General features: G+C 38.2%; 1 protein-coding gene across 1 annotated transcript; it reads right to left on the bottom strand.

Annotated features, from left to right (window-relative positions):
- Positions 1–5,088: 5,088 nt before the first annotated feature.
- Positions 5,089–19,566, bottom strand: LOC117401740 (tripartite motif-containing protein 16-like). Its single transcript, XM_034002556.3, has 7 exons — positions 18,917–19,566; positions 17,286–17,381; positions 15,562–15,795; positions 14,321–14,474; positions 10,495–10,551; positions 6,170–6,235; positions 5,089–6,042 (listed from the first exon to the last, which is right to left on the bottom strand). Exons 1-7 carry the CDS (start codon positions 19,496–19,498, stop codon positions 5,459–5,461), a joined length of 1,773 nt encoding a protein of 590 aa, XP_033858447.3. The 5' UTR covers positions 19,499–19,566; the 3' UTR covers positions 5,089–5,458.

Raw genomic sequence — 19,566 nt, 5'->3', positions numbered from 1 at the left:
ATTTCTTGTGCCTGGTTGATCTGGATGTCCTCCTTGTAGCCACAGTTTTAAGGGTTCCTTTCGAGGACATAGAGGAGGAGGAAGAAGAAAGAGAATCTTGTGTCCCAGCAGAGAAGGAAGGAGTCACTGCAGACACAGGAGCAGACCCAGAGGGGAGAGGAGCAGGCCCAGAGAGGATAGGAGCAGACACAGAGGGGAGAGGAGCAGACACAGAGGGGAGAGAAGCAGACACAGAGGGGAGAGAAGCAGACACAGAGGGGAGAGGAGCAGACACAGGGGGGAGAGAAGCAGACACAGTGGAGATGGGCAGACACAGAGGGGAGAGGAGCAGACACAGAGGGGAGAGGAGCAGACACAGAGGGGAGAGGAGCAGACACAGAGGGGAGAGAAGCAGACACAGGGGAGAGAAGCAGACACAGAGGGGAGAGGAGCAGACCCAGAGGGGAGAGGAGCAGACACAGAGAGGATAGGAGCAGACGCTGAGGGGAGAGGAGCAGACACAGAGGAGATGGGCAGACACAATTGGCAATGTACAAGGAGTACAGCTCATTGCAGGGATAGGAGAGGGAATAGGTGGATATAAATGTGGACACAAAGGCAATCTTTCCACCAGAGCCTCCAGACACCTGGCAATTCTGTCCAGGTTACTGACTACAGCTGTCATGTGCACCTCTTGCCTTTCTAGGTGGGACAGCAGGTGCTGATTGGACACCTGCTGTACATTTTGAAAGGCAGACAATAACTCAACTAAGCTAGAATGTGTGTTGGAAGGGATCCTTGTTGGGGTGAGGGAACTAACAGGAGGAACACAGTGCTCTGGGACAGGGGGGTAGCAGGACTCAGAGCTGTAATGGGTGTAGTGGGTGCAGTATTTACAGGGGTATTGAGTTCAGGGTCTGTGGCTGGGGCTTGTGGGGTTTGCTGCCCTGATAATACCTCCTCAGGATCTGTGTTCTGCACAGCCAATGCCGGTTCTATATCCAAAAAATGAAAAAAATTGTTAGTTACTTTAAACACTACAATGCATTCCAATGTGCTTTATCAGTAGTTAACCATTTCAAATATACCTTTATGAGAAGGGTAACTACTGACAAAAGCAGTGTAATTTCTTAATTGAATGGAATATATTTTATAAAACGCCTACCCTCCACTCCAATATCATGACCTCCAAGACCCTCCAGCGCACGCACATCCCAGGTGGACAGGATTCTCTCCTCAATATTGCTCAGCGGAGAGCAGGGTTGGGTTCCACCCCCTGTACCCTGGAACCCCTGCTTCAGGTTTGTGAATTTTAACTTTGTCTCAGAGATCATAATATTTTTCTGGATGTCACGTCGTGTTCTTCTTGTACATGCCCCTTGGGAATTTATTTTGTTGGTTATGTTGTCTCATATGTTATTTCTATATGACACATGTTTCTTGTGTGCGCCAAATAGGTCTGTGTTCTTTTTTAGGACCTCATTCACCAATAGGTCTATGCTTTAATGATTACATTTTCTTTTTCTTTTCCCTCCATGTGAGGTACTGGAGTTGCCTTCCTGGTGGACTGAAGAAGACCCCTCACTTTCCAACCCTGCAGGATAAGCTGCACTTTGCCCTCCTGACTGCTGTTCAGCTGTGTTGGGCTGAAAAGATAATGACAATAACAAGGGCAGTAACAACATCTACCCTTGACTCAAATTAAATATTTAAACAGGTTCTAGGGGCTTCGTTGCAGAAACAGACTTCCCTTTGTGAAACTACAGGTAACCAGCGTCTAAAAGAGAGTGAGGAGAGGTGGGAGGGGACAGAGGAGAGTAAGGAGGGAGAGAGGAGAAGACCAGTCCCACCTCCTAGTCCAGTGAGATGTGGAGTATGGGACAGTACGTAGAGAGAGGACTGGGTGGCAGGAGTTACAGTGTTATCAGGGGACAGCCAGGTTTCAGTGAGAGCAAGGAAATCGAGAGAGAGGTGGGAGGCAAAGGCAGAGATGAAATCCGCTTTGTTAGCAGAAGAGTGACAGTTCCAGAGTGCACTAGAGAGAGTGCGAGGGGGGTGAGGGCAAGAGGGATGAGGTTAGAGGGGTTGGAGGAGCAGCGGCGGAGAGAGGGCAGAGGAGGAGAGTGAGAGGACAGAATAGGCACAGTGGGAGCGGGAGCGGTGGGGTGGGGGGTGGGGAGGGTACAGACCTGACTAGTAGATGGCGTCTTCCTGAGCGCTGCTAGGTTCGGATCTTTTCCAACAGGCTCTTGGCACAGGCCTCCCACAGCTAGACTCTCAGCTCTTTTGTTGTTAGGCTCTTCGGTTGGCTGGCTCTTCGTGCTGGCGCACAAATAGCCTAACTGACTAATATAACAACTAGGTGGATAAAAGCTGTGTGTAAACCAATCAAATTGCAAATCAACCTCTATTCAATTTAACCACACTCACCTGGTACTAATCACACACTACATCACCTAATTGAAACACCACCTTTATAATGTTACTTAAATATAGCTAATTTAAATTACTAGGAGCAGGATAGCTTACCTATCTGCCTCAGACTCTGGTTACCTGTACCTATTGTTTTTGTTTGTGTTGTGATTTTGTAGTTATGACGGCGAAGCGCCGTTTGTTATTGTTTTGTTTAATAGCGTGGATGGGAAGACCCATCCACAGTAATTAAAAAAACCTTGTGCAGAAGGTGGCCATATATATATATATATATATATATATATATATATATATATATATATATATATATATATATATATATATATATATATTTCCTATATCATTATGCTAGTGAAAAGGATAAGAAAAAAACTTTAGCTTTTTAGTCATGGAAAAGACAAATGATATCAAGAGTTTTTATTGAAGGTGTTATAACTTTCACAGACAGTACTGAATTGAACTTGTTAAAAAAAATCAGAGGGCATTATGGATAACCAAAATATAACATTGACTTATTTTTAAACAGTAGAAAGTCAACATTCTCGGAAATAGGGAAAAAGAAAGATCTAAAGCACTTTTTCCAGTGTTAAAGTTGTGTGTTTTTCTTATTACCGTCATCCATCCTTTCCTGATATCTGATTCTTTATTTGCAGCAACTGAACTAACCAGCTCGGGCAATGATTCTGCAGGTACTGACTCACCTTTATTCATTGTTATTAACTGACTGATACAACACAGATCTCCAACAATGCCTGTAAATACAGCACACACAACACAAATGAATATCTACAACGTGCTGTGCTTGGGCAGATTGTGAATGCTGAGGATGACCTCATCCAAACAGTATTCTAACTAGTCTGCTAATAAATAAATAAATAATAATAAGAAAAAGTGAGACTGGTTTATCTGAATTAATCTCTCAGGCCACTCTTTTCTTTGATGGTCTGTCTTACTGCACTGGGTGGAGTAGACTGGAAACTGGATTCCATGCTCATAGTGCTTGATGTCAGTAACCGTCTCCTTGTCTCCTATCTGCTGTTTCAGGAGCTGCTGTGGGGCTGACTGCAGAGGAAATGGAAACCCAACACATCTGAGCTTCAGCTTTTACAAGAGCTCTTCACTGGTTACTGGAAACACGACTTTATCATACCATCATATTACAGAACTGGTGAAAACATTTCACCTAGCTTAAAGGGTTCCTATAAACATATTAAATATCTTTAGTTACTTGTCAGGATCCCCAAATAATTTAATATGATCCAATCGTTTTTCAAAAGTGTGCATTCTGGAGGGCAATTTTACATGATCTATAAATGTAAACATTCACCTTTCATAGGCAAGGCAATGGAGACTGGCTCTTCCTTACAGTACGGAACACATCATAGTAAGTGACCTTGTGACCTCTTGCACAGATGCAACCATTCTAATTATACGCCCTTCTGGAAAATATACATTCTCAATACAGAAAACAAGCAAAAACAACAGTAAGAAAGAAGATATTCTAATCTAAACAAGCTGTGTCTCTGCTAGACCGAATGCTAGACTTAAAAACTATGAGCAATGTTTCAAATCAATCTTCCTTATTTTACACTATGTATTCATTGTATCATTTACCTTTTTTTGCTGGATAAAAGTACACACTTCCCAAAAAGTACAATTGTTTCTTTTAACTTGGCTTCTTTTTTTCATCATCATATCATTTTTGTAAATTGATCAAAAAAGACAAGTTAAAAGAAACAATTGTGTCAATCTTGGGCCTCTCCACCTTTCCAATTGGGCCTACTTGTTTGATGCTTGACAAGGTTGCCTAATTCAAGGCTACTCAACTCTGGCCCTTGAGGTCCAGTCCAGTCCAGTCCTGCTCTTTATATCCAATCAGGTCCTAAATTTGTTAATAGCCTCTCAACAGGTTCTATTAACTATTTTAGAACCTGCTTGGAGTAAAAACCTGAACTGTAATGGATCTTGTACTAAGTGCTTCTTCTAACTTGGGCTTGTGCTTGTGCTTGTGATGTCTCCACTTTAAATAGCTGTGTTGTTTTTCAAGCTTGTTTTTTTTAATTTTTTTTGATAGGAGTGACATCCCTTTAAAAAAACCTGTGAATCTGACAGCTTTAGTTCCACTGTAATTTCAAACAGGTATATAGAAATAACTAAATAAACATTTAAGATGGACATGGAAATACAAATAAACAGAACAAGCCTAATTATAATTACAATCAAATCTTGGGAAGAAAAAAGTTTTAGGGGGATATGGAGAGTTTAAAAAAAACAAACAATAAACATTAAACATTAGTAATCAAAATCTTTGCCACACAGAAATAAAAAACAAAAATCTGATTATATAATTATGAAAACATTTTTTCAATGGACCAGGAATCCCTCATAAATATCAGGATGGGGAAATACACAATCTATAAATCAATAAATAAATGCTAATCAAATATATATATATATATATATATATATATATATATATATACACACACATTTTTTTTAAAATTGTAGAATGGCATGGGGGTGGGATCATATATACAATTACAATATAAAGTAAGAAAAATTATTAAATACACTATATATATATATAGTGATAGATCAATATGCTGCTCAAAGCTCAAACTAACCGTTTCAAGTACAATAGTTGAATAATAAAAAAAAAAACCGAACAACCCGTGCTTCTGGTTCAAAATGTTTATTTTAGCCTCTGATCATTGTCTTTTTTTATTGTTGTTGTAGCTGAAAAAAGAAAAACAAAAGATTTTCAACTCCCCACATGCATGATAAATTATAATAGTCATCTGATCGCATATCAACAAAACAGTTCAATAAAAACAAAGATGTGTTACTTCAAAGCTACTATCATGAAACACAGGTTCATAAAATACCTACTAATCAAAGGCAAACATTATACTATTATCAATCGACATTGAAAAGAAAACAATGTTTTTAAAATTCATTAGGGATGTTTCACGGTACAAGCCAAAGATAGTGTTCAAACAGGCTGTATTTTACATTTAACAATTCAATCAATCCCGGGAAGCACTTCTTAGGACATGCCATGTATATCCTCAGCACAGAAGAGGTTAGGTGACACTAAAGAAACACTATTATCATCTGCAGAAGGATTATGAAAAGGTAGGTAAAACCCAGGATAGAGTGGCTCAGTGAATGTGGTTTGGAATCTGTGCATGAGGGTAATTTTGTCACTAGAGACTATATAAAATGAAAGAGTCCCAGCATTAAAGTCCAGATACACTCCTATTCTGTGGCAGTCTGGGCCAAATTTCATTATGTCATCGCTACTGTGTCGGGCTGTGTAACTGGAACCAAAGCAGTACAAACCCCAGGATTTGTCATTGTTTCCAAGGCCACAGGAACCATCTCGTGCTTTTGTGCTGATTCCTTTATATGTGACTCCTATACAAGTCCCTACCAAACTGTACTCAATCTCCCAGTAGCAGCGAGTCCCTGACAAACCCTCTCTGCAAAGAACTTGCTCCCAGTAATCAAATCTATCTGGGTGATCAGGATATGACTGGGTCTCTTCCTTGCATGTCACCTTTCTGTTCCCTTCAGACAACCAGAGGTATTTATTCGCCGTGTTGGGGTCCAGTGTGAGCTGACAGGAATCTGATGGTAAGAAGAGGATGGTTAAAAAGAAAGATTGATTAATAGGTGTGTGATGATGAGCCATGCTAGGGCCTTCCAGCAGACGTTGGATAATAATACTGTACTACACAGTTATAAACAAACTTACATTTTAAAAACTCAGCTCTGGTCCTTGACTCTGCAGCCTGCAGATTGTGAGCACCAAATTCATCCACTGGGTAGAAAAGAGAGTGAAATAGAATGAGAACTTGTGAACTAATAACCACACAGTGACTGCAAACAGTATCTACCTGGCTCATCAATTCACTTTCCAGCTGTCTCTTTATTTGGCAATTTCCATGTCAAAAATGCCAATTTATTTTCTTCAGATTTTTTCATTCTTAGCCCCCCAAGTAAACATTTTGGACTATAAACATGTAATGTATTTGCTTTTAGGTACTGTATTCAATTTTTTCCAGGTTAAACAATTGCCCATGTTCCACAGAACACTACAAATAAAATGTCAAATACACATAGGATGTATTTCCTTGGTTTTGTGGAGATACCATGTGGAGATGTGGAGATATTGTAATACTGTACATAATGACATGATTCTGAAAATGTTTCTTACCAAAATGATGACTGCACGTGATTACATAATAATTTTCTTTTATTCTGATTCCAAACATGGTGCTTCTCAATGCAAGATTTATTGTAGGAATATACAGCGCTGTATAAAATCCCATTTATTTTTTCCATTTTATCATTATGCTAGCGAAACGGACAAGAGACAGTTGATGCTCTTATAAGAAATACTGAATTATTTCGGCCTTGAAAAGAAAGGTAAAATAAACATTGTAGATGCAGAGAAATCACTGCCCGCTAATCTGACATGAAAGGCAAATTCTGACAATTTAAATGCAGTATAGGCAGCTGGAAGGTTAAAATCAAAACACATATCACAAGAATACCCAGATAATTGTATTCTCTGCAGAAATCTTTAATTCATACTTTTCTTTCCTTTTTTAAATTTCTGTTTAACAGTAACAAATCCATTTGGGCACTTTGAATAGCCAGTTTACATACAGATGTTATGGTTCACCAAGTACATTTTAGACAAAAGCTGTTTCTCTTAAACAAAGAGAGAAAATAAAAACAAGCACAAGGGTTTATTATTGATTGCTAATCTCCCAATGCCACGCTTTTAAAGATACCCCTAATTTATTTATTTTTTTTTTTTTTTGAGATGTGAAATCCTTTTGCGTTTGCAATAACTTCTTTATATTTGGCTGTAGGCAGGGCCAGATTAACTCTAATGGGGCTCCAGGGCTTCTAAATGTTGTGGTGCATATTCAATCTCTTAATTCACTGATTTACCACCACTTTGTTTAATTCTAAACATTGGTCTGGTTTCAAATATAACAAAAGCATTATAATTGTGGCACATAGCTGGTATTAAAGCTATGTCTACAGGTGCAGATTTAGACCGGCTCACAGGATTCTCGTGAACCAGTCAGAATAAATGTAAATCCATTGACTATCGACATCTGAGAGGTTTTATTTTAAATGAAGTAATAAGTAAAATAAAAATCTGAATGTGGTGTGTTTGTTCCTAAAAATAATATTCCACCACGTTGTTTCATGTGCTCAACTCTGTCCTAGAAAGTTGATCTGATTGGTTAACTGTAGAAAAGATTGATCTTCTATTCGTTACAAGTAGCTGGACCCGAGCGTGATGCAACCAATGAGTTCATGCAATGAGAACATGTGTATTTTACTTTGCTTAATATATGTAGCTTTAGCACTTGGACACTAATGGCTGCAAAGAGACCCCTTAACAAGGCATAGGGAAATACAGTATTAAACTACGTCTTTAAGGTAATTTGGCTATTATCCTGAAAATGAAATCGAAAAGTTTGTTTTAAAAGAATGCAGTCACCAATATATTATTAGACGAGAACAACATTGTGTCAGGCTATTCATTGCTGTGACTACGTTACACTGGTGTATGGATTTATTTATTTTTCTTCAGCTGCAAACACAATACTAAGTTTTTAAATGCATTTCAAGACAGATAACCTGGCAAAATGCCTGTTTTAAATATATAATGAAAACAATTAAATACCTATGTTTGATTTTATTATTATTTTCCCAATTTGGATAACTCTGAGTAAGTAATGTTTATAGGTATGTTACTTAAATTTCCCTAAAAAAATTGTGGGGTGGAGCCAGGGTGAACTTTTATGTAACTGGAAATATTTAGTTAACCAGTCAACCAACAAGGCTAGATCCGCCACTGGTCTATGGCTTACCAACTGCTTCATGCAACTTTAAAAAACAATCTAGTAGGTGACTTGATAATTATGATCATGCTAACACTGCTCTAATGAACCATGTTGCTAAAACTGCCATGCTCTACCACAATCCATAAGGTAACACGCTACTTTTTATATGTTGTATAATGAATGATATTATGTATATACATTTTGAGGGGCCCCTATAAATCATGCTAATGTGGTGGCCCTCAGCTCAAGTATCTATACAACCTGGATGCCAGGATGTTTTTTTTTTATTGTGGTTCTCTTCAATACATTTTTCAGAACTTAACTGGAAATTATATTTTGTTCACAGCTTTAAGTGCTTTGAATTATTTTTAAATATTTAGCAGAAGATTCCCACATTGCTTCCTGGAATTCACTTAATGCAATTCATTTACAATTTTTATAAAGATCTGATATCGTCAATATTCCTGCCGCTTCAATCCAGTCTTTTCAGAACACATTTTTTTTTTAGAAGGATTAATGGATTGTTCCACTTTGAAGCCTGCAATGAGTTATACAGTGATATCTTACTTTTATTTTCAATGCAGTATTTATAAGTAAGCTCCAGGAAGCAGGTATTGCAGAATGGCCAATTATTTACCCCTGTTTTTCTCCCAATTTTGAATGTCCAATTGCTTTCTTAAGACCCCGTCTCGCCTGCAACTCCCGTAATGGCTCTGGAGAGACGAAGCTAACACACACGTGTACTCCGAAACATGTGCTGCCACGCTCTCTTTTTCGCACCAAACCCCACAGCTAAGCCACCAGACCTATCGAGGACAACACAGATCAGGTGACACTGCTGCAGACACCCAGCCATCCACAGGAGTCGCTGGTGCGTGGCAAGATGAGGATTAACCAGCCGACTTAAACCCTCCCCACCCGGACGGTACTCGTCCAATTGTGCACCGCCACCTGGGAACTCCCAGCCACAGCCAGCAATGGCATAGCCTGGATTCAAACACGATCTCAGGCTATAGGACCCATTCTTCGCACGGGCGAACGCTTTAACTGGATGCGAAGACATGCTGGCCTTTGGATTGGTCTCTCTAAATTGTCCCTTAGTTGCCCTGTGATTTACTGGTGTCCCATCCAGGGTGTAGTCCAGCCTTGTGCCCTGTGTCTGCCGGGTTAGGCTCTGGCTCACCGCGACCCTTTTAGGATTAAGCAGATTACAGATAATGGACGGATGGATGGAGTTCTTTATATAATTTATATGTAACATGAAATCTCCATAATAATAACACCAACTCATATAATTAAGCAGCTTTGATTAGGCAGCTTTGATTAGACTCTTGTACTAGCCTACAGATGCCTTGACCAGACTGCACCCAGCTACCTCCAGACCCTCATCTCTCCCTACACCCCCACTCGACCTCTCCGCTCCGCCTGCACTAGAAGACTGGCTCTACCTCCGCTATGCTCCCCTGCCTCCAGAGCCCGCTCCTTCTCCACCCTTGCTCCGCAGTGGTGGAATGACCTTCCTACAGATGTCAGGACCGCCCAGTCCCTGACCACATTCCGGTGCCTCCTTAAGACTCACCTCTTCAAACAGCACCTGTAGAACTCCTTTGTTTGTATCCTGGGACACTATCACCCTTCATTTAAATGTGCTTTATTTTGCTCTTATCTGCCCCCTATTTTACTGCATTTAATCCTGTACTTCAGAATACTGTAATCTGCCAAGTGTTTAACCTGTAGTATTTTGTATTTAATCATATCCTGATGTAACTATCACTATTATCTGCTGTATTATTGAATTGTGGTTTGTCACACTTGTACTTTGCTTGAACAAAAGTTATTGTATTTCTTGCTCTTATTGTATTACTTGTATTGTAACACTTAATGTATTTGCTTACGATTGTAAGTCGCCCTGGATAAGGGCGTCTGCTAAGAAATAAATAATAATAATAAATAACAATAATAGGCAAATTGATAGTTCAATTGATGGTTCAATTAAGTAATTGAGAGCACAGTTGGAACAAAAACCAGCAGAGGCAGGGGGGGTCTCCAGGACCAGGGTTGAGAACCAGTGATTTAGAGAATGTCCTACCTGGTAAACATGCACTGCCACTGAGTAGCAACATCATTTATATTAACGGCCATAGTGTGTTCAGAAATCCTTACTTTCTTCAAACCAAACCATGTTGTTTTACTGGAAGAAAAGCCTTACCGTTTATAACGATGTCACTGCTCACAGGCCTCAGGGTATAAAATGTTGTTTCATTGACTAAAAAAAACAAAAATAGTTTTAAACCAAAAAGGAATATAAACAGGATCATGACCTCCAATACTTAACACTAGAACTGCCATGCAGGTCAGTTTGACTCATTTTGCATTTAAAATGTTAATTACTCTTCTGTTGTAAATCGTCTGTTTTTGACTTTTCCTAGATATATGAATTAAATATCCTGACGGCGTTTGATAGCCAGAATCGTAAAAATGATAAAGTTATAAACAGTTCTACCTAGAACCGCTATGTGGGTGAATGTGACCCATGCATTAAAAGTCTTTTTTTAATATAACGTAAGATATTCTATTTTTTGTAAATGCAGTAAACAAGACATGCCTCCTCCTCCTAGCACACGTGTTTTTTCATTTATTTCAAGCCTTTCTTTGTTTGTAGACTGACTACAAGACAGGGATTGCTATGATTGTGGAATTGTCAAGATGCAAACTCAGTGGAAGCCAAGTTGCTTATTTTTCAATGTACCTGGGAAACAACAATCCGTCGTTTTGTTCCACAAATGCAACTGGGAATATATCAGAAGGAAATATTTAATCTTGAAAGTAGTCATTTTGATTGGAATATGGCAAACTGCATTCAGACACGGGCGTAATTTACATGGGGGACGGGGGGGGTTACGTCCCACCCAATATTTAAAGGAGCTCAATCCGACCCCCCCATACTGTATGTGACGGTTACTTTAAATTATAGAGCAGAGAGAGGAGAAAAGAATGTTGGTGCTCAGCGTATCAGAATGAAGAAAGTATGGGGAGGCGGGGCTGAGCACGAGCGTGAAAAGAGAGTGCGAGTCTGAGGTGATCGTCAGAGAGGAGAGAAGAAACAAAAATGAGTGTAATGAAACAGGTGTGATTTCTAATATAGCCAACACAAATTTATATTTATATTCCCCTGTACATACGCTTGTTAAATCCCCCTTGTTTTAGTGTAGATACTAGATAGTATTATTTTATTTTTTGTTGTCACGTCGTCTGGAAGACTCTCCTCTGTATCGGTTAAGAACATAAGAACATAAGAACATAAGAAAGTTTACAAACGAGAGGAGGCCATTCAGCCCATCTTGCTCGTTTGGTTGTTAGTAGCTTATTGATCCCAGAATCTCATCAAGCAGCTTCTTGAAGGATCCCAGGGTGTCAGCTTCAACAACATTACTGGGGAGTTGGTTCCAGACCCTCACAATTCTCTGTGTAAAAAAGTGCCTCCTATTTTCTGTTCTGAATGCCCCTTTATCTAATCTCCATTTATGACCCCTGGTCCTTTTTTCTTTTTTCAAGTCAAAGAAGTCCCCCGGGTTGACATTGTCTATACCTTTTAGGATTTTGAATGTTTGAATCAGATCGCCGCGTAGTCTTCTTTGTTCAAGACTGAATAGATTCAATTCTTTTAGCCTGTCTGCATACGACATGCCTTTTAAACCTGGGATAATTCTGGTTGCTCTTCTTTGCACTCTTTCTAGAGCAGCAATATCCTTTTTGTAACGAGGTGACCAGAACTGAACACAATATTCTAGGTGAGGTCTTACTAATGCATTGTAGAGTTTTAACATTACTTCCCTTGATTTAAATTCAACACTTCTCACAATATATCCGAGCATCTTGTTAGCCTTTTTTATAGCTTCCCCACATTGTCTAGATGAAGACATTTCTGAGTCAACATAAACTCCTAGGTCTTTTTCATAGTTCCCTTCTTCAATTTCACTATCTCCCATATGATATTTATAATGCACATTTTTATTGCCCGCATGCAATACTTTACACTTTTCTCTATTAAATTTCATTTGCCATGTGTCTGCCCAATTTTGAATGCTGTCTAGATCATTTTGAATGACCTTTGCTGCTTCAACAGTGTCTGCCACTCCTCCTATTTTTGTGTCGTCTGCAAATTTAACGAGTTTGCTTACTATATCAGAGTCTAAATCATTAATGTAGATTAGGAATAGCAGAGGACCTAATACTGATCCCTGTGGTACTCCACTGGTTACCTCACTCCATTTCGAGGTTTCTCCTCTAATCAGTACTTTCTGTTTTCTACCTGTTAACCACTCCCTAATCCATGTGCATGCATTTCCTTGAATCCCTACTGCGTTCAGTTTGAGAATTAATCTTTTATGCGGGACTTTGTCAAAAGCTTTCTGGAAATCTAAATAAACCATGTCGTATGCTTTGCAGTTATCAATTTTCAATGTTGCATCCTCAAAAAAGTCAAGTAGGTTAGTTAGACATGATCTCCCTTTCCTAAATCCATGCTGGCTGTCTCCCAGGATATTGTTACCATATAGGTAATTTTCCATTTTGGATCTTATTATAGTTTCCATAAGTTTACATATAATAGAAGTCAGGCTTATTGGTCTGTAGTTACCTGGTTCAGTTTTGTCTCCCTTTTTGTGGATTGGTATTACATTTGCTATTTTCCAGTCTGTTGGTACAACCCCTGTGTCAAGAGACTGTTGCATGATCTTGGTTAGCGGTTTGTAAATAACTTCTTTCATTTCTTTGAGTACTATTGGGAGGATCTCATCTGGCCCAGGGGATTTGTTTATTTTAAGAGCTCCTAGTCCCTTTAACACTTCTGCCTCTGTTATGCTAAAGTTATTTAAAACTGGATAGGAACAGGTCGACATGTGGGGCATGTTGTCCATGTCCTCCTTTGTAAAAACCTGTGAAAAGTAATCATTTCATATATTTGCTATTTTTTTTTCTTCATCTATGATTTTGCCATTTGTGTCTCTTAGACATTTAACCTCCTCTTTGAATGTTCTCTTGCTGTTATAATATTGGAAAAACATTTTGGAATTGGTTTTAGCCCCCTTAGCAATATTGATTTCTATCTCTCTCTTGGCCTTTCTAACTTCCCTTTTGACTTGTGTTTGCAGTTCCAAGTACTCTTTCTGTGTGCTTTGTTTTTGGTCCCTTTTAAACGCGCTGTAAAGTGCCTTTTTTCGCTGAATATTTTTTTTAATTGATCTATTAAACCATTTTGGCCATTTTGTTTTAGATTTAGATTTGTCTACTTTTGGGATGTAACTGTTTTGTGCCTCTAGTACTACATTTTTAAAAAACAGCCATCCTTTTTCTGTGGATGTTTTCTCTATTTTACTCCAATCTACTTCTGTTAGTCTCTGTTTCATACCTTCGTAGTTTGCTTTTCTAAAATTGTAAACCTTAGCTTTAGTCATTACTTTTGAGGTTTTAAAAAATATTTCAAATGAGACCATGTTGTGGTCTGAGTTTGCCAATGGCTCTCTGACCTCTTTTTTAGTTATTCTGTCTTCGTTATTTGAAAAGACTAAATCAAGGCATGCCTCCCCTCTAGTCGGTGTTTTGACAAATTGCATTAGCAGTTTAAAAATGTATGGGTCAAAGTGACCCACGTGGCGGTTCTAGGTAGTTCTAGTGTTAAATCTTTGATATGAAAGTTAACATTCCATCATATTGCACTCATACTTTACTATCCTATATCTAATGAAATATCTGTTTAATATTTATTCTCTGTTTGAATGCAATTGTTGTCTCTGTTTGAATGCTATTTTGTTGTTTTCTCATGGAATGTCTTTAGAAATTGTTTTCCTTTCTGCTGTCACGTCACTGTATGTTAGATGGGATGTCACTGTATTTCAACCTGGCAAATCGTTTGTATTATAGCATCTGCAATTTTTATTCGCCAACAATCTGCAAGATGTCTACTAATGTCTTGCAAATCCTGTCCCTCTTCAAGCCATGATTTGAGAAACCAAAAGAATATATTTCACTCTTACCACTTATTTTTACTAATTCCCCTTTGCAGAAGTCCTCGATATGATCTTTAAGTTCAGACACAGCTTTCCTCACAGCCCCAAAAGAGATGTCTGAATTGGCAATAATGCTGGGTAAGTCTCCAGCTTCAAGAGGGGCACAGAGAGACTTGAAATTCTACAACAGGAAAGTGGAGAAAATTATTTTTCAGTGAAGCAGAATGGGGTTCAAAATATTACTGGGAAAAAGCAAGGATTCATTCAACACTGTGTCTTCTGGTTTTTGTTCCAACTGGTTTTTGTTTGAACCTTCAATTGAACTATCAATTTGCTTAACTAAACATTTTAAATGGTTTCGCTTATAAAAAGTGGAATTTTAGACATAACTTGAAATATCCAACTCTTTAAGAACTATAAAAAAATAATTCAAAAGCAAATTATAGTTCAGTTAAAGGTTCAATGAAGTAATTGAGAGCTCAGTTGGAACAAAAACCAGCTGAGACAGTGGGTCCCTGTGGCAGTGTGCCCCGCCCCTGTGTGGATTCTGTGTTCTGTGTTACGTGTGGTGTGTTAATGTTGGTGTATAGGTGTTGGTGCACAGGATATAAATGGGTCTGTGTAACATGAGGGATTTAAAATATATAATTATATTTAAACAGGAGGATGGCACAATCACTTCACATGCAGATTAAAAGAGGTATTTGTATGTGAGCACGGCGAAATGCACAAATTAGTTCACATGAAGATGTACCGAGATTCCAAATTGGATGATTGATTAGCAATTGAGTCTCGGTACACCTGCAAAAAAGATGCAGCATTTCACTCACTCTGGGTTTGGTGTTCAGTGAGGAGAGTAAAATAAAAGAAAGTAAAAGAATAATTAATAACAATTGCTATTTTGTTCTGGAAGGACCAGCACGATACTTGCTTGTTTTGACTCACCGTGTTTGTTTGTCTGTAGTCCACTGTTTGTTTAAGTGTTAGTCCATTATGTTTGTCTGTTATTTTGGCCTCAAGTGCCGTGTGCTGTTTTATGTTTAAATCTTTTAATTGTTTCATTCAATAAACACACTGAACGCCGCAGTGTCTCAGTTTCACCCACCATTACTGCCTATCTGTGTGTTCCTTTCTGGCCTGATGTCACCCCTACAGCCAGCCTGTTCACAGTCCCCCAGGACCAAGATTGGGAAATACTAAATTAGAGAGGTCTGTATGAAACAGTGCATGTTATGTGCTTGAGATTTTCTACCAAGTAGTGATGTTACCTGTAGAAAGTGGATGTGATCCTCTGTCTCAGAAAGCTGTTTCAGCTCAGCGTTTCTCCTTCTCAACTCAGCAATCTCCTGCTCCAGTTTCTTCATGAATCCTTCAGCCTGATTCACTGCAGCCTTCTCATTAGCTCCAATCAGCTCAGTAACCTCAGAGCGAATCTTCTCAATGGATCGGATCAGCTCATTAAAGATCTTCTTACTTTCCTTTATTTCTTTCCGTGCAGATCTCTGAGTGAAGAACACAGCAGGGGAGACCTATTATTTACTTTATTGTATATATGGTTCCCCTCCAAGCCGTTCTACAATTTAAAGTTGTAAACTTCTGAAGTGGTGGGCTGCTGCACCTGCTGAATGTTTCACCCCTGCCTCCCCTTGTATGGCAGCTGTCTGGGTTTTCTTTATTGCAGCTGTGCATGTGAACAGCATGTGTTTCTCTCTCCTTTGTAACATGTTGTGCATGGTCTGCTTGTGTGATTGACTGGGAGAGAGGGTGTGTTTAGGTACTCCTGCTAGGAAGGTTATTAAAAGGGATGCAAGCTGGCTGTGTGTGCGATCCAGAGTGTTTGCCTGTTTTTCTGTTAACTGTTGGCCCGGGGTTATACACTTGCCTTTTGCACTTGTTCGTGCTTTACTTGTAAGCCATTTTCTAAATAAAGCCGCTCTGTCTTATTGTTTTTGAACAAAACCTTTGCTCCTGCCTCATCATTTCTAAACGTAGAACCCTGTAAATCGAACCAGAATATTTGGAATACATCAAATAAAAACAAAAGCAAATTAATTTGTGAACAGTGGTTGTAAATGTCTATGCCCACATGGAAGAGTCATATATGTTTCTTATATCAAGTATGTATCTGAAACTTACATTGCTCATATATTGAACATATATGAATTTTATATAAAATGTGGCCACTTTCTTTTATGTCTAGTGCCTTAGCCGGATGCACCACTTGGGGGCCCCATGAGCCATGCATTATTAGCAAAAAGTATTTCACCACAGCCAGGTCCACTAACTTTTATGTTGCTGTTTCTCTGAAAACTGAGTAATCATTTATCACAATTTCCATTTAAATACTACACAACTAATGCATGCACATTTTATGTAAAAAATGAATAAAGCAGGTCATTCTCGATTTCTGCATCGTCATCCCATACTTGTTCACAGACACATATACCGTAGTCTCCTGCCGAAGTAACAACAGCAGATTAAGCTCTGACACTAAATTAGCTGAAAAGCTGGAGATGTGGAGATAGAGTCAGTGTAAGTAACAATGAAATTATTATTCAAATAAGTTAATCGATAATTCTAAAAATGCCATAGTTACAATAAAAGTATATGATGATATATGTACCACATATATTTGCATATATGCACTGAAAATATATGAAATTTATAGTGTCCATATATCACTCATTAGAAACAAATCTAATAAATAAATAATAATAATAATAATATATCAGACTTACAACACATTATTCATATATGGTTCATATTTTTTTCCGTATTGGTGGTAATATCCAATAAACAGAACTGACCTTAAATAATTTAATACATTTTGATATTTTTTTATCCAACCACCCCCCCATTTATTTTTCTAAATAAATAATAATAAAAAGTAGGTTGAATGGTTAAGGAAGGAATTCCTGATAAATCACTGAAGTAGTTACTCAAATAGCCAGTTTAAAACCTGTATTAATGTAACCCTCTTTTCAATACTCACTTTTATCGACTCTAAAGCCTGTTTCAGCAGTTTAAGCTCCCTCAGTCTCTCTTGGATTTTCTGTTGGATTTCTCTCTGTTTCTCTCCCAGTTGTGTCTGTAAAGAAACTCAGTGAGGCAGTGACATATCTGTTGAGGCATTGAGCAACATCTTCTTACACCCCAGGCCATTCTAACACCTCTTCCCTTAACTTCACACATTATTATTACTCTTCTTGAGACATATGCAGGTAAGATCAGGCTGCAACAGCTAGTAATACAACAGAAAACCTCATTTACAGCACCTGTCCACTATATGGTGCTGGCTCTTAATGCTAAATAAGAACAGAATGTTTTTTGATGAAATTGTAAAGCATTTTGAGATACTGTTCAATGCAAGGTGCTATATAAAAAACTTCAACTAAAACTTACACTTGCTTATGACCGTGGCAATCTGAAATTGCTTTTCCTTAATGAATATTGTATTTGATATTAATTTTATTATTATTATTATTATTATTATTATTATTATTATTATTATTATTATTATGATGCACCATGATGCTTTGTTATTTACATGATTTAGCCATGACTATGATGTTTAAATCTAATTGATCTACTCTTGAGGATGCCAACACTGTCTTTATACATGTAAGAAACTTACAATCAAGTGAAGAGGTAGAAATAATATGGTTTCTTTCAGTGCAATTGGGAACAAGGGTAGCCATTTAAATGAAGATCTCAGTGAAGTCAGGTTTCTTTTAAGCCCCAGGAACACAGTGGCCTGAAACTGATGGACTATTTATTTTGTCACTCCCTGCTTCTCAACTATTGCTATTTCAACCTTCCTGGAAAAATTAGACTTTCTCTATAAATGAAGTAATGATAATAATAATAATAATAATAATAATAATAATAATAATAATTTGATTGCACATTGATTTTAATTAGTGGCCAGAAACTTTTTTTTTTTTTTTTTTTTTAAGAATATTTTTCACAAATATATTCATTTAGGATAAGTACTGAAGAAGTGGCACAAGGATATTTACCCCTGAAACAATAGTCTCATTGGCATATGTGCCATGTTTCAATCAATCTATTCAATACAGTACCCTTAATAAAATTGTCAGAGTGCTCACACATCAATATACTAATAATAAGAAATAAATCATAAATAATAAAACAGATAACAAGGTAAAAAGTGAAATAGTAAATAAAATAAAAATAACAAACGATACTGAACAATGAAAATATCAGTTTAAAACATAAAAGAGAGATTGGAAAAGTGTGTCTTTACCCTGGTTTTGAACACTGAAACAGTGAGTGGTCATCCAGGAACATATGGGATCAGAATATCTTTCAGAAAAGATGGGCATGATGTGTTTAGTGCTTTATAATTTATAATAATCCTGAACTGTACAGGGAGCCAATGCAGGGTAATCAAAATGGGTGTAATGTGATCAAACGTATTTGTTCTGGTTAAAACCCTGGCTGCTCCTTTTTGCACTAGTTGCAGTCCTGATAATATACATCTAGGAGCACAGACCCGTCTGTTTTGGCACTGAAGGTACTCCTTCAGATATTCAGTGGCCTAAAGGGATTTAAGCTCTCAAAATCACAGCTTATTATTCGAGTTTCTGTTCAAACTCTTACCTGTTTCTCAGCCCTTTCTGTCTCAGATGACACTGTATCATGGGGTTTATGTTTCTTGTCTGCACACAACAAGCAAATACACGTCTGATCAGTTCTGCAGAAGACCTCCAAAACCTTCTGGTGTTCAGCACAAAGCTTCTGCTCCAGATTTCCAGTTGCATTGACCAGTTTGTGCCTCTTCAATGCAGCAGCTTCATAGTGTGGCTTGATGTGAATTTCACAGTAAGAGGCCAGGCACGTCAAACAGGATTTTACAGCTTTGAAATTTCTCCCAGTGCAGACATCACACGACACATCGCTAGGTCCAGCATAACTTTGAACAGGAGGAGGATTGATTCCTGTCTTCTTGAATTTCTCCACAACTTCAGCCAGCATAGTGTTCCTGCGCAGAACAGGCCTTGGGGTAAAGGTCTCTCTGCACTGAGGGCAGCTGTAGACTCCTGTATGATCAGTCTGATCCCAGCAGTTCTTAATACACCCCATACAGTAACTGTGTCCACATGCAGTAGTGATTGGGTCCTTCAATATCTCCAGACACACCGGACAGCTAAACTGCTCCTCTGACCATAAGTTTGAAGCCATTTTTGCTGCATTGAGACAGAGAGACTGACGATTTCACAACAGGAAATCATAACAAAAGAAAAACAATC

This window comes from Acipenser ruthenus, chromosome 55 (genome assembly GCF_902713425.1).
Source record: "Acipenser ruthenus chromosome 55, fAciRut3.2 maternal haplotype, whole genome shotgun sequence".
In the NCBI taxonomy this organism is placed as follows: domain Eukaryota; kingdom Metazoa; phylum Chordata; class Actinopteri; order Acipenseriformes; family Acipenseridae; genus Acipenser; species Acipenser ruthenus.
This window is presented reverse-complemented; position numbering and strand designations above follow the sequence as displayed.

Coding starts and splice junctions, on each gene's coding strand:
- LOC117401740 (XM_034002556.3), bottom strand. CDS start 19,498: ATGGCTTCAAACTTATGGTCAGAGGAGCAGTTTAGCTGTCCGGTGTGT. Junction 15,796..17,285: donor AGGCTTTAGAGTCGATAAAA/GTGAGTATTGAA, acceptor TTCTTCACTCAG/AGATCTGCACGGAAAGAAAT. Junction 6,043..6,169: donor CAGAGCTGAGTTTTTAAAAT/GTAAGTTTGTTT, acceptor TCTTACCATCAG/ATTCCTGTCAGCTCACACTG.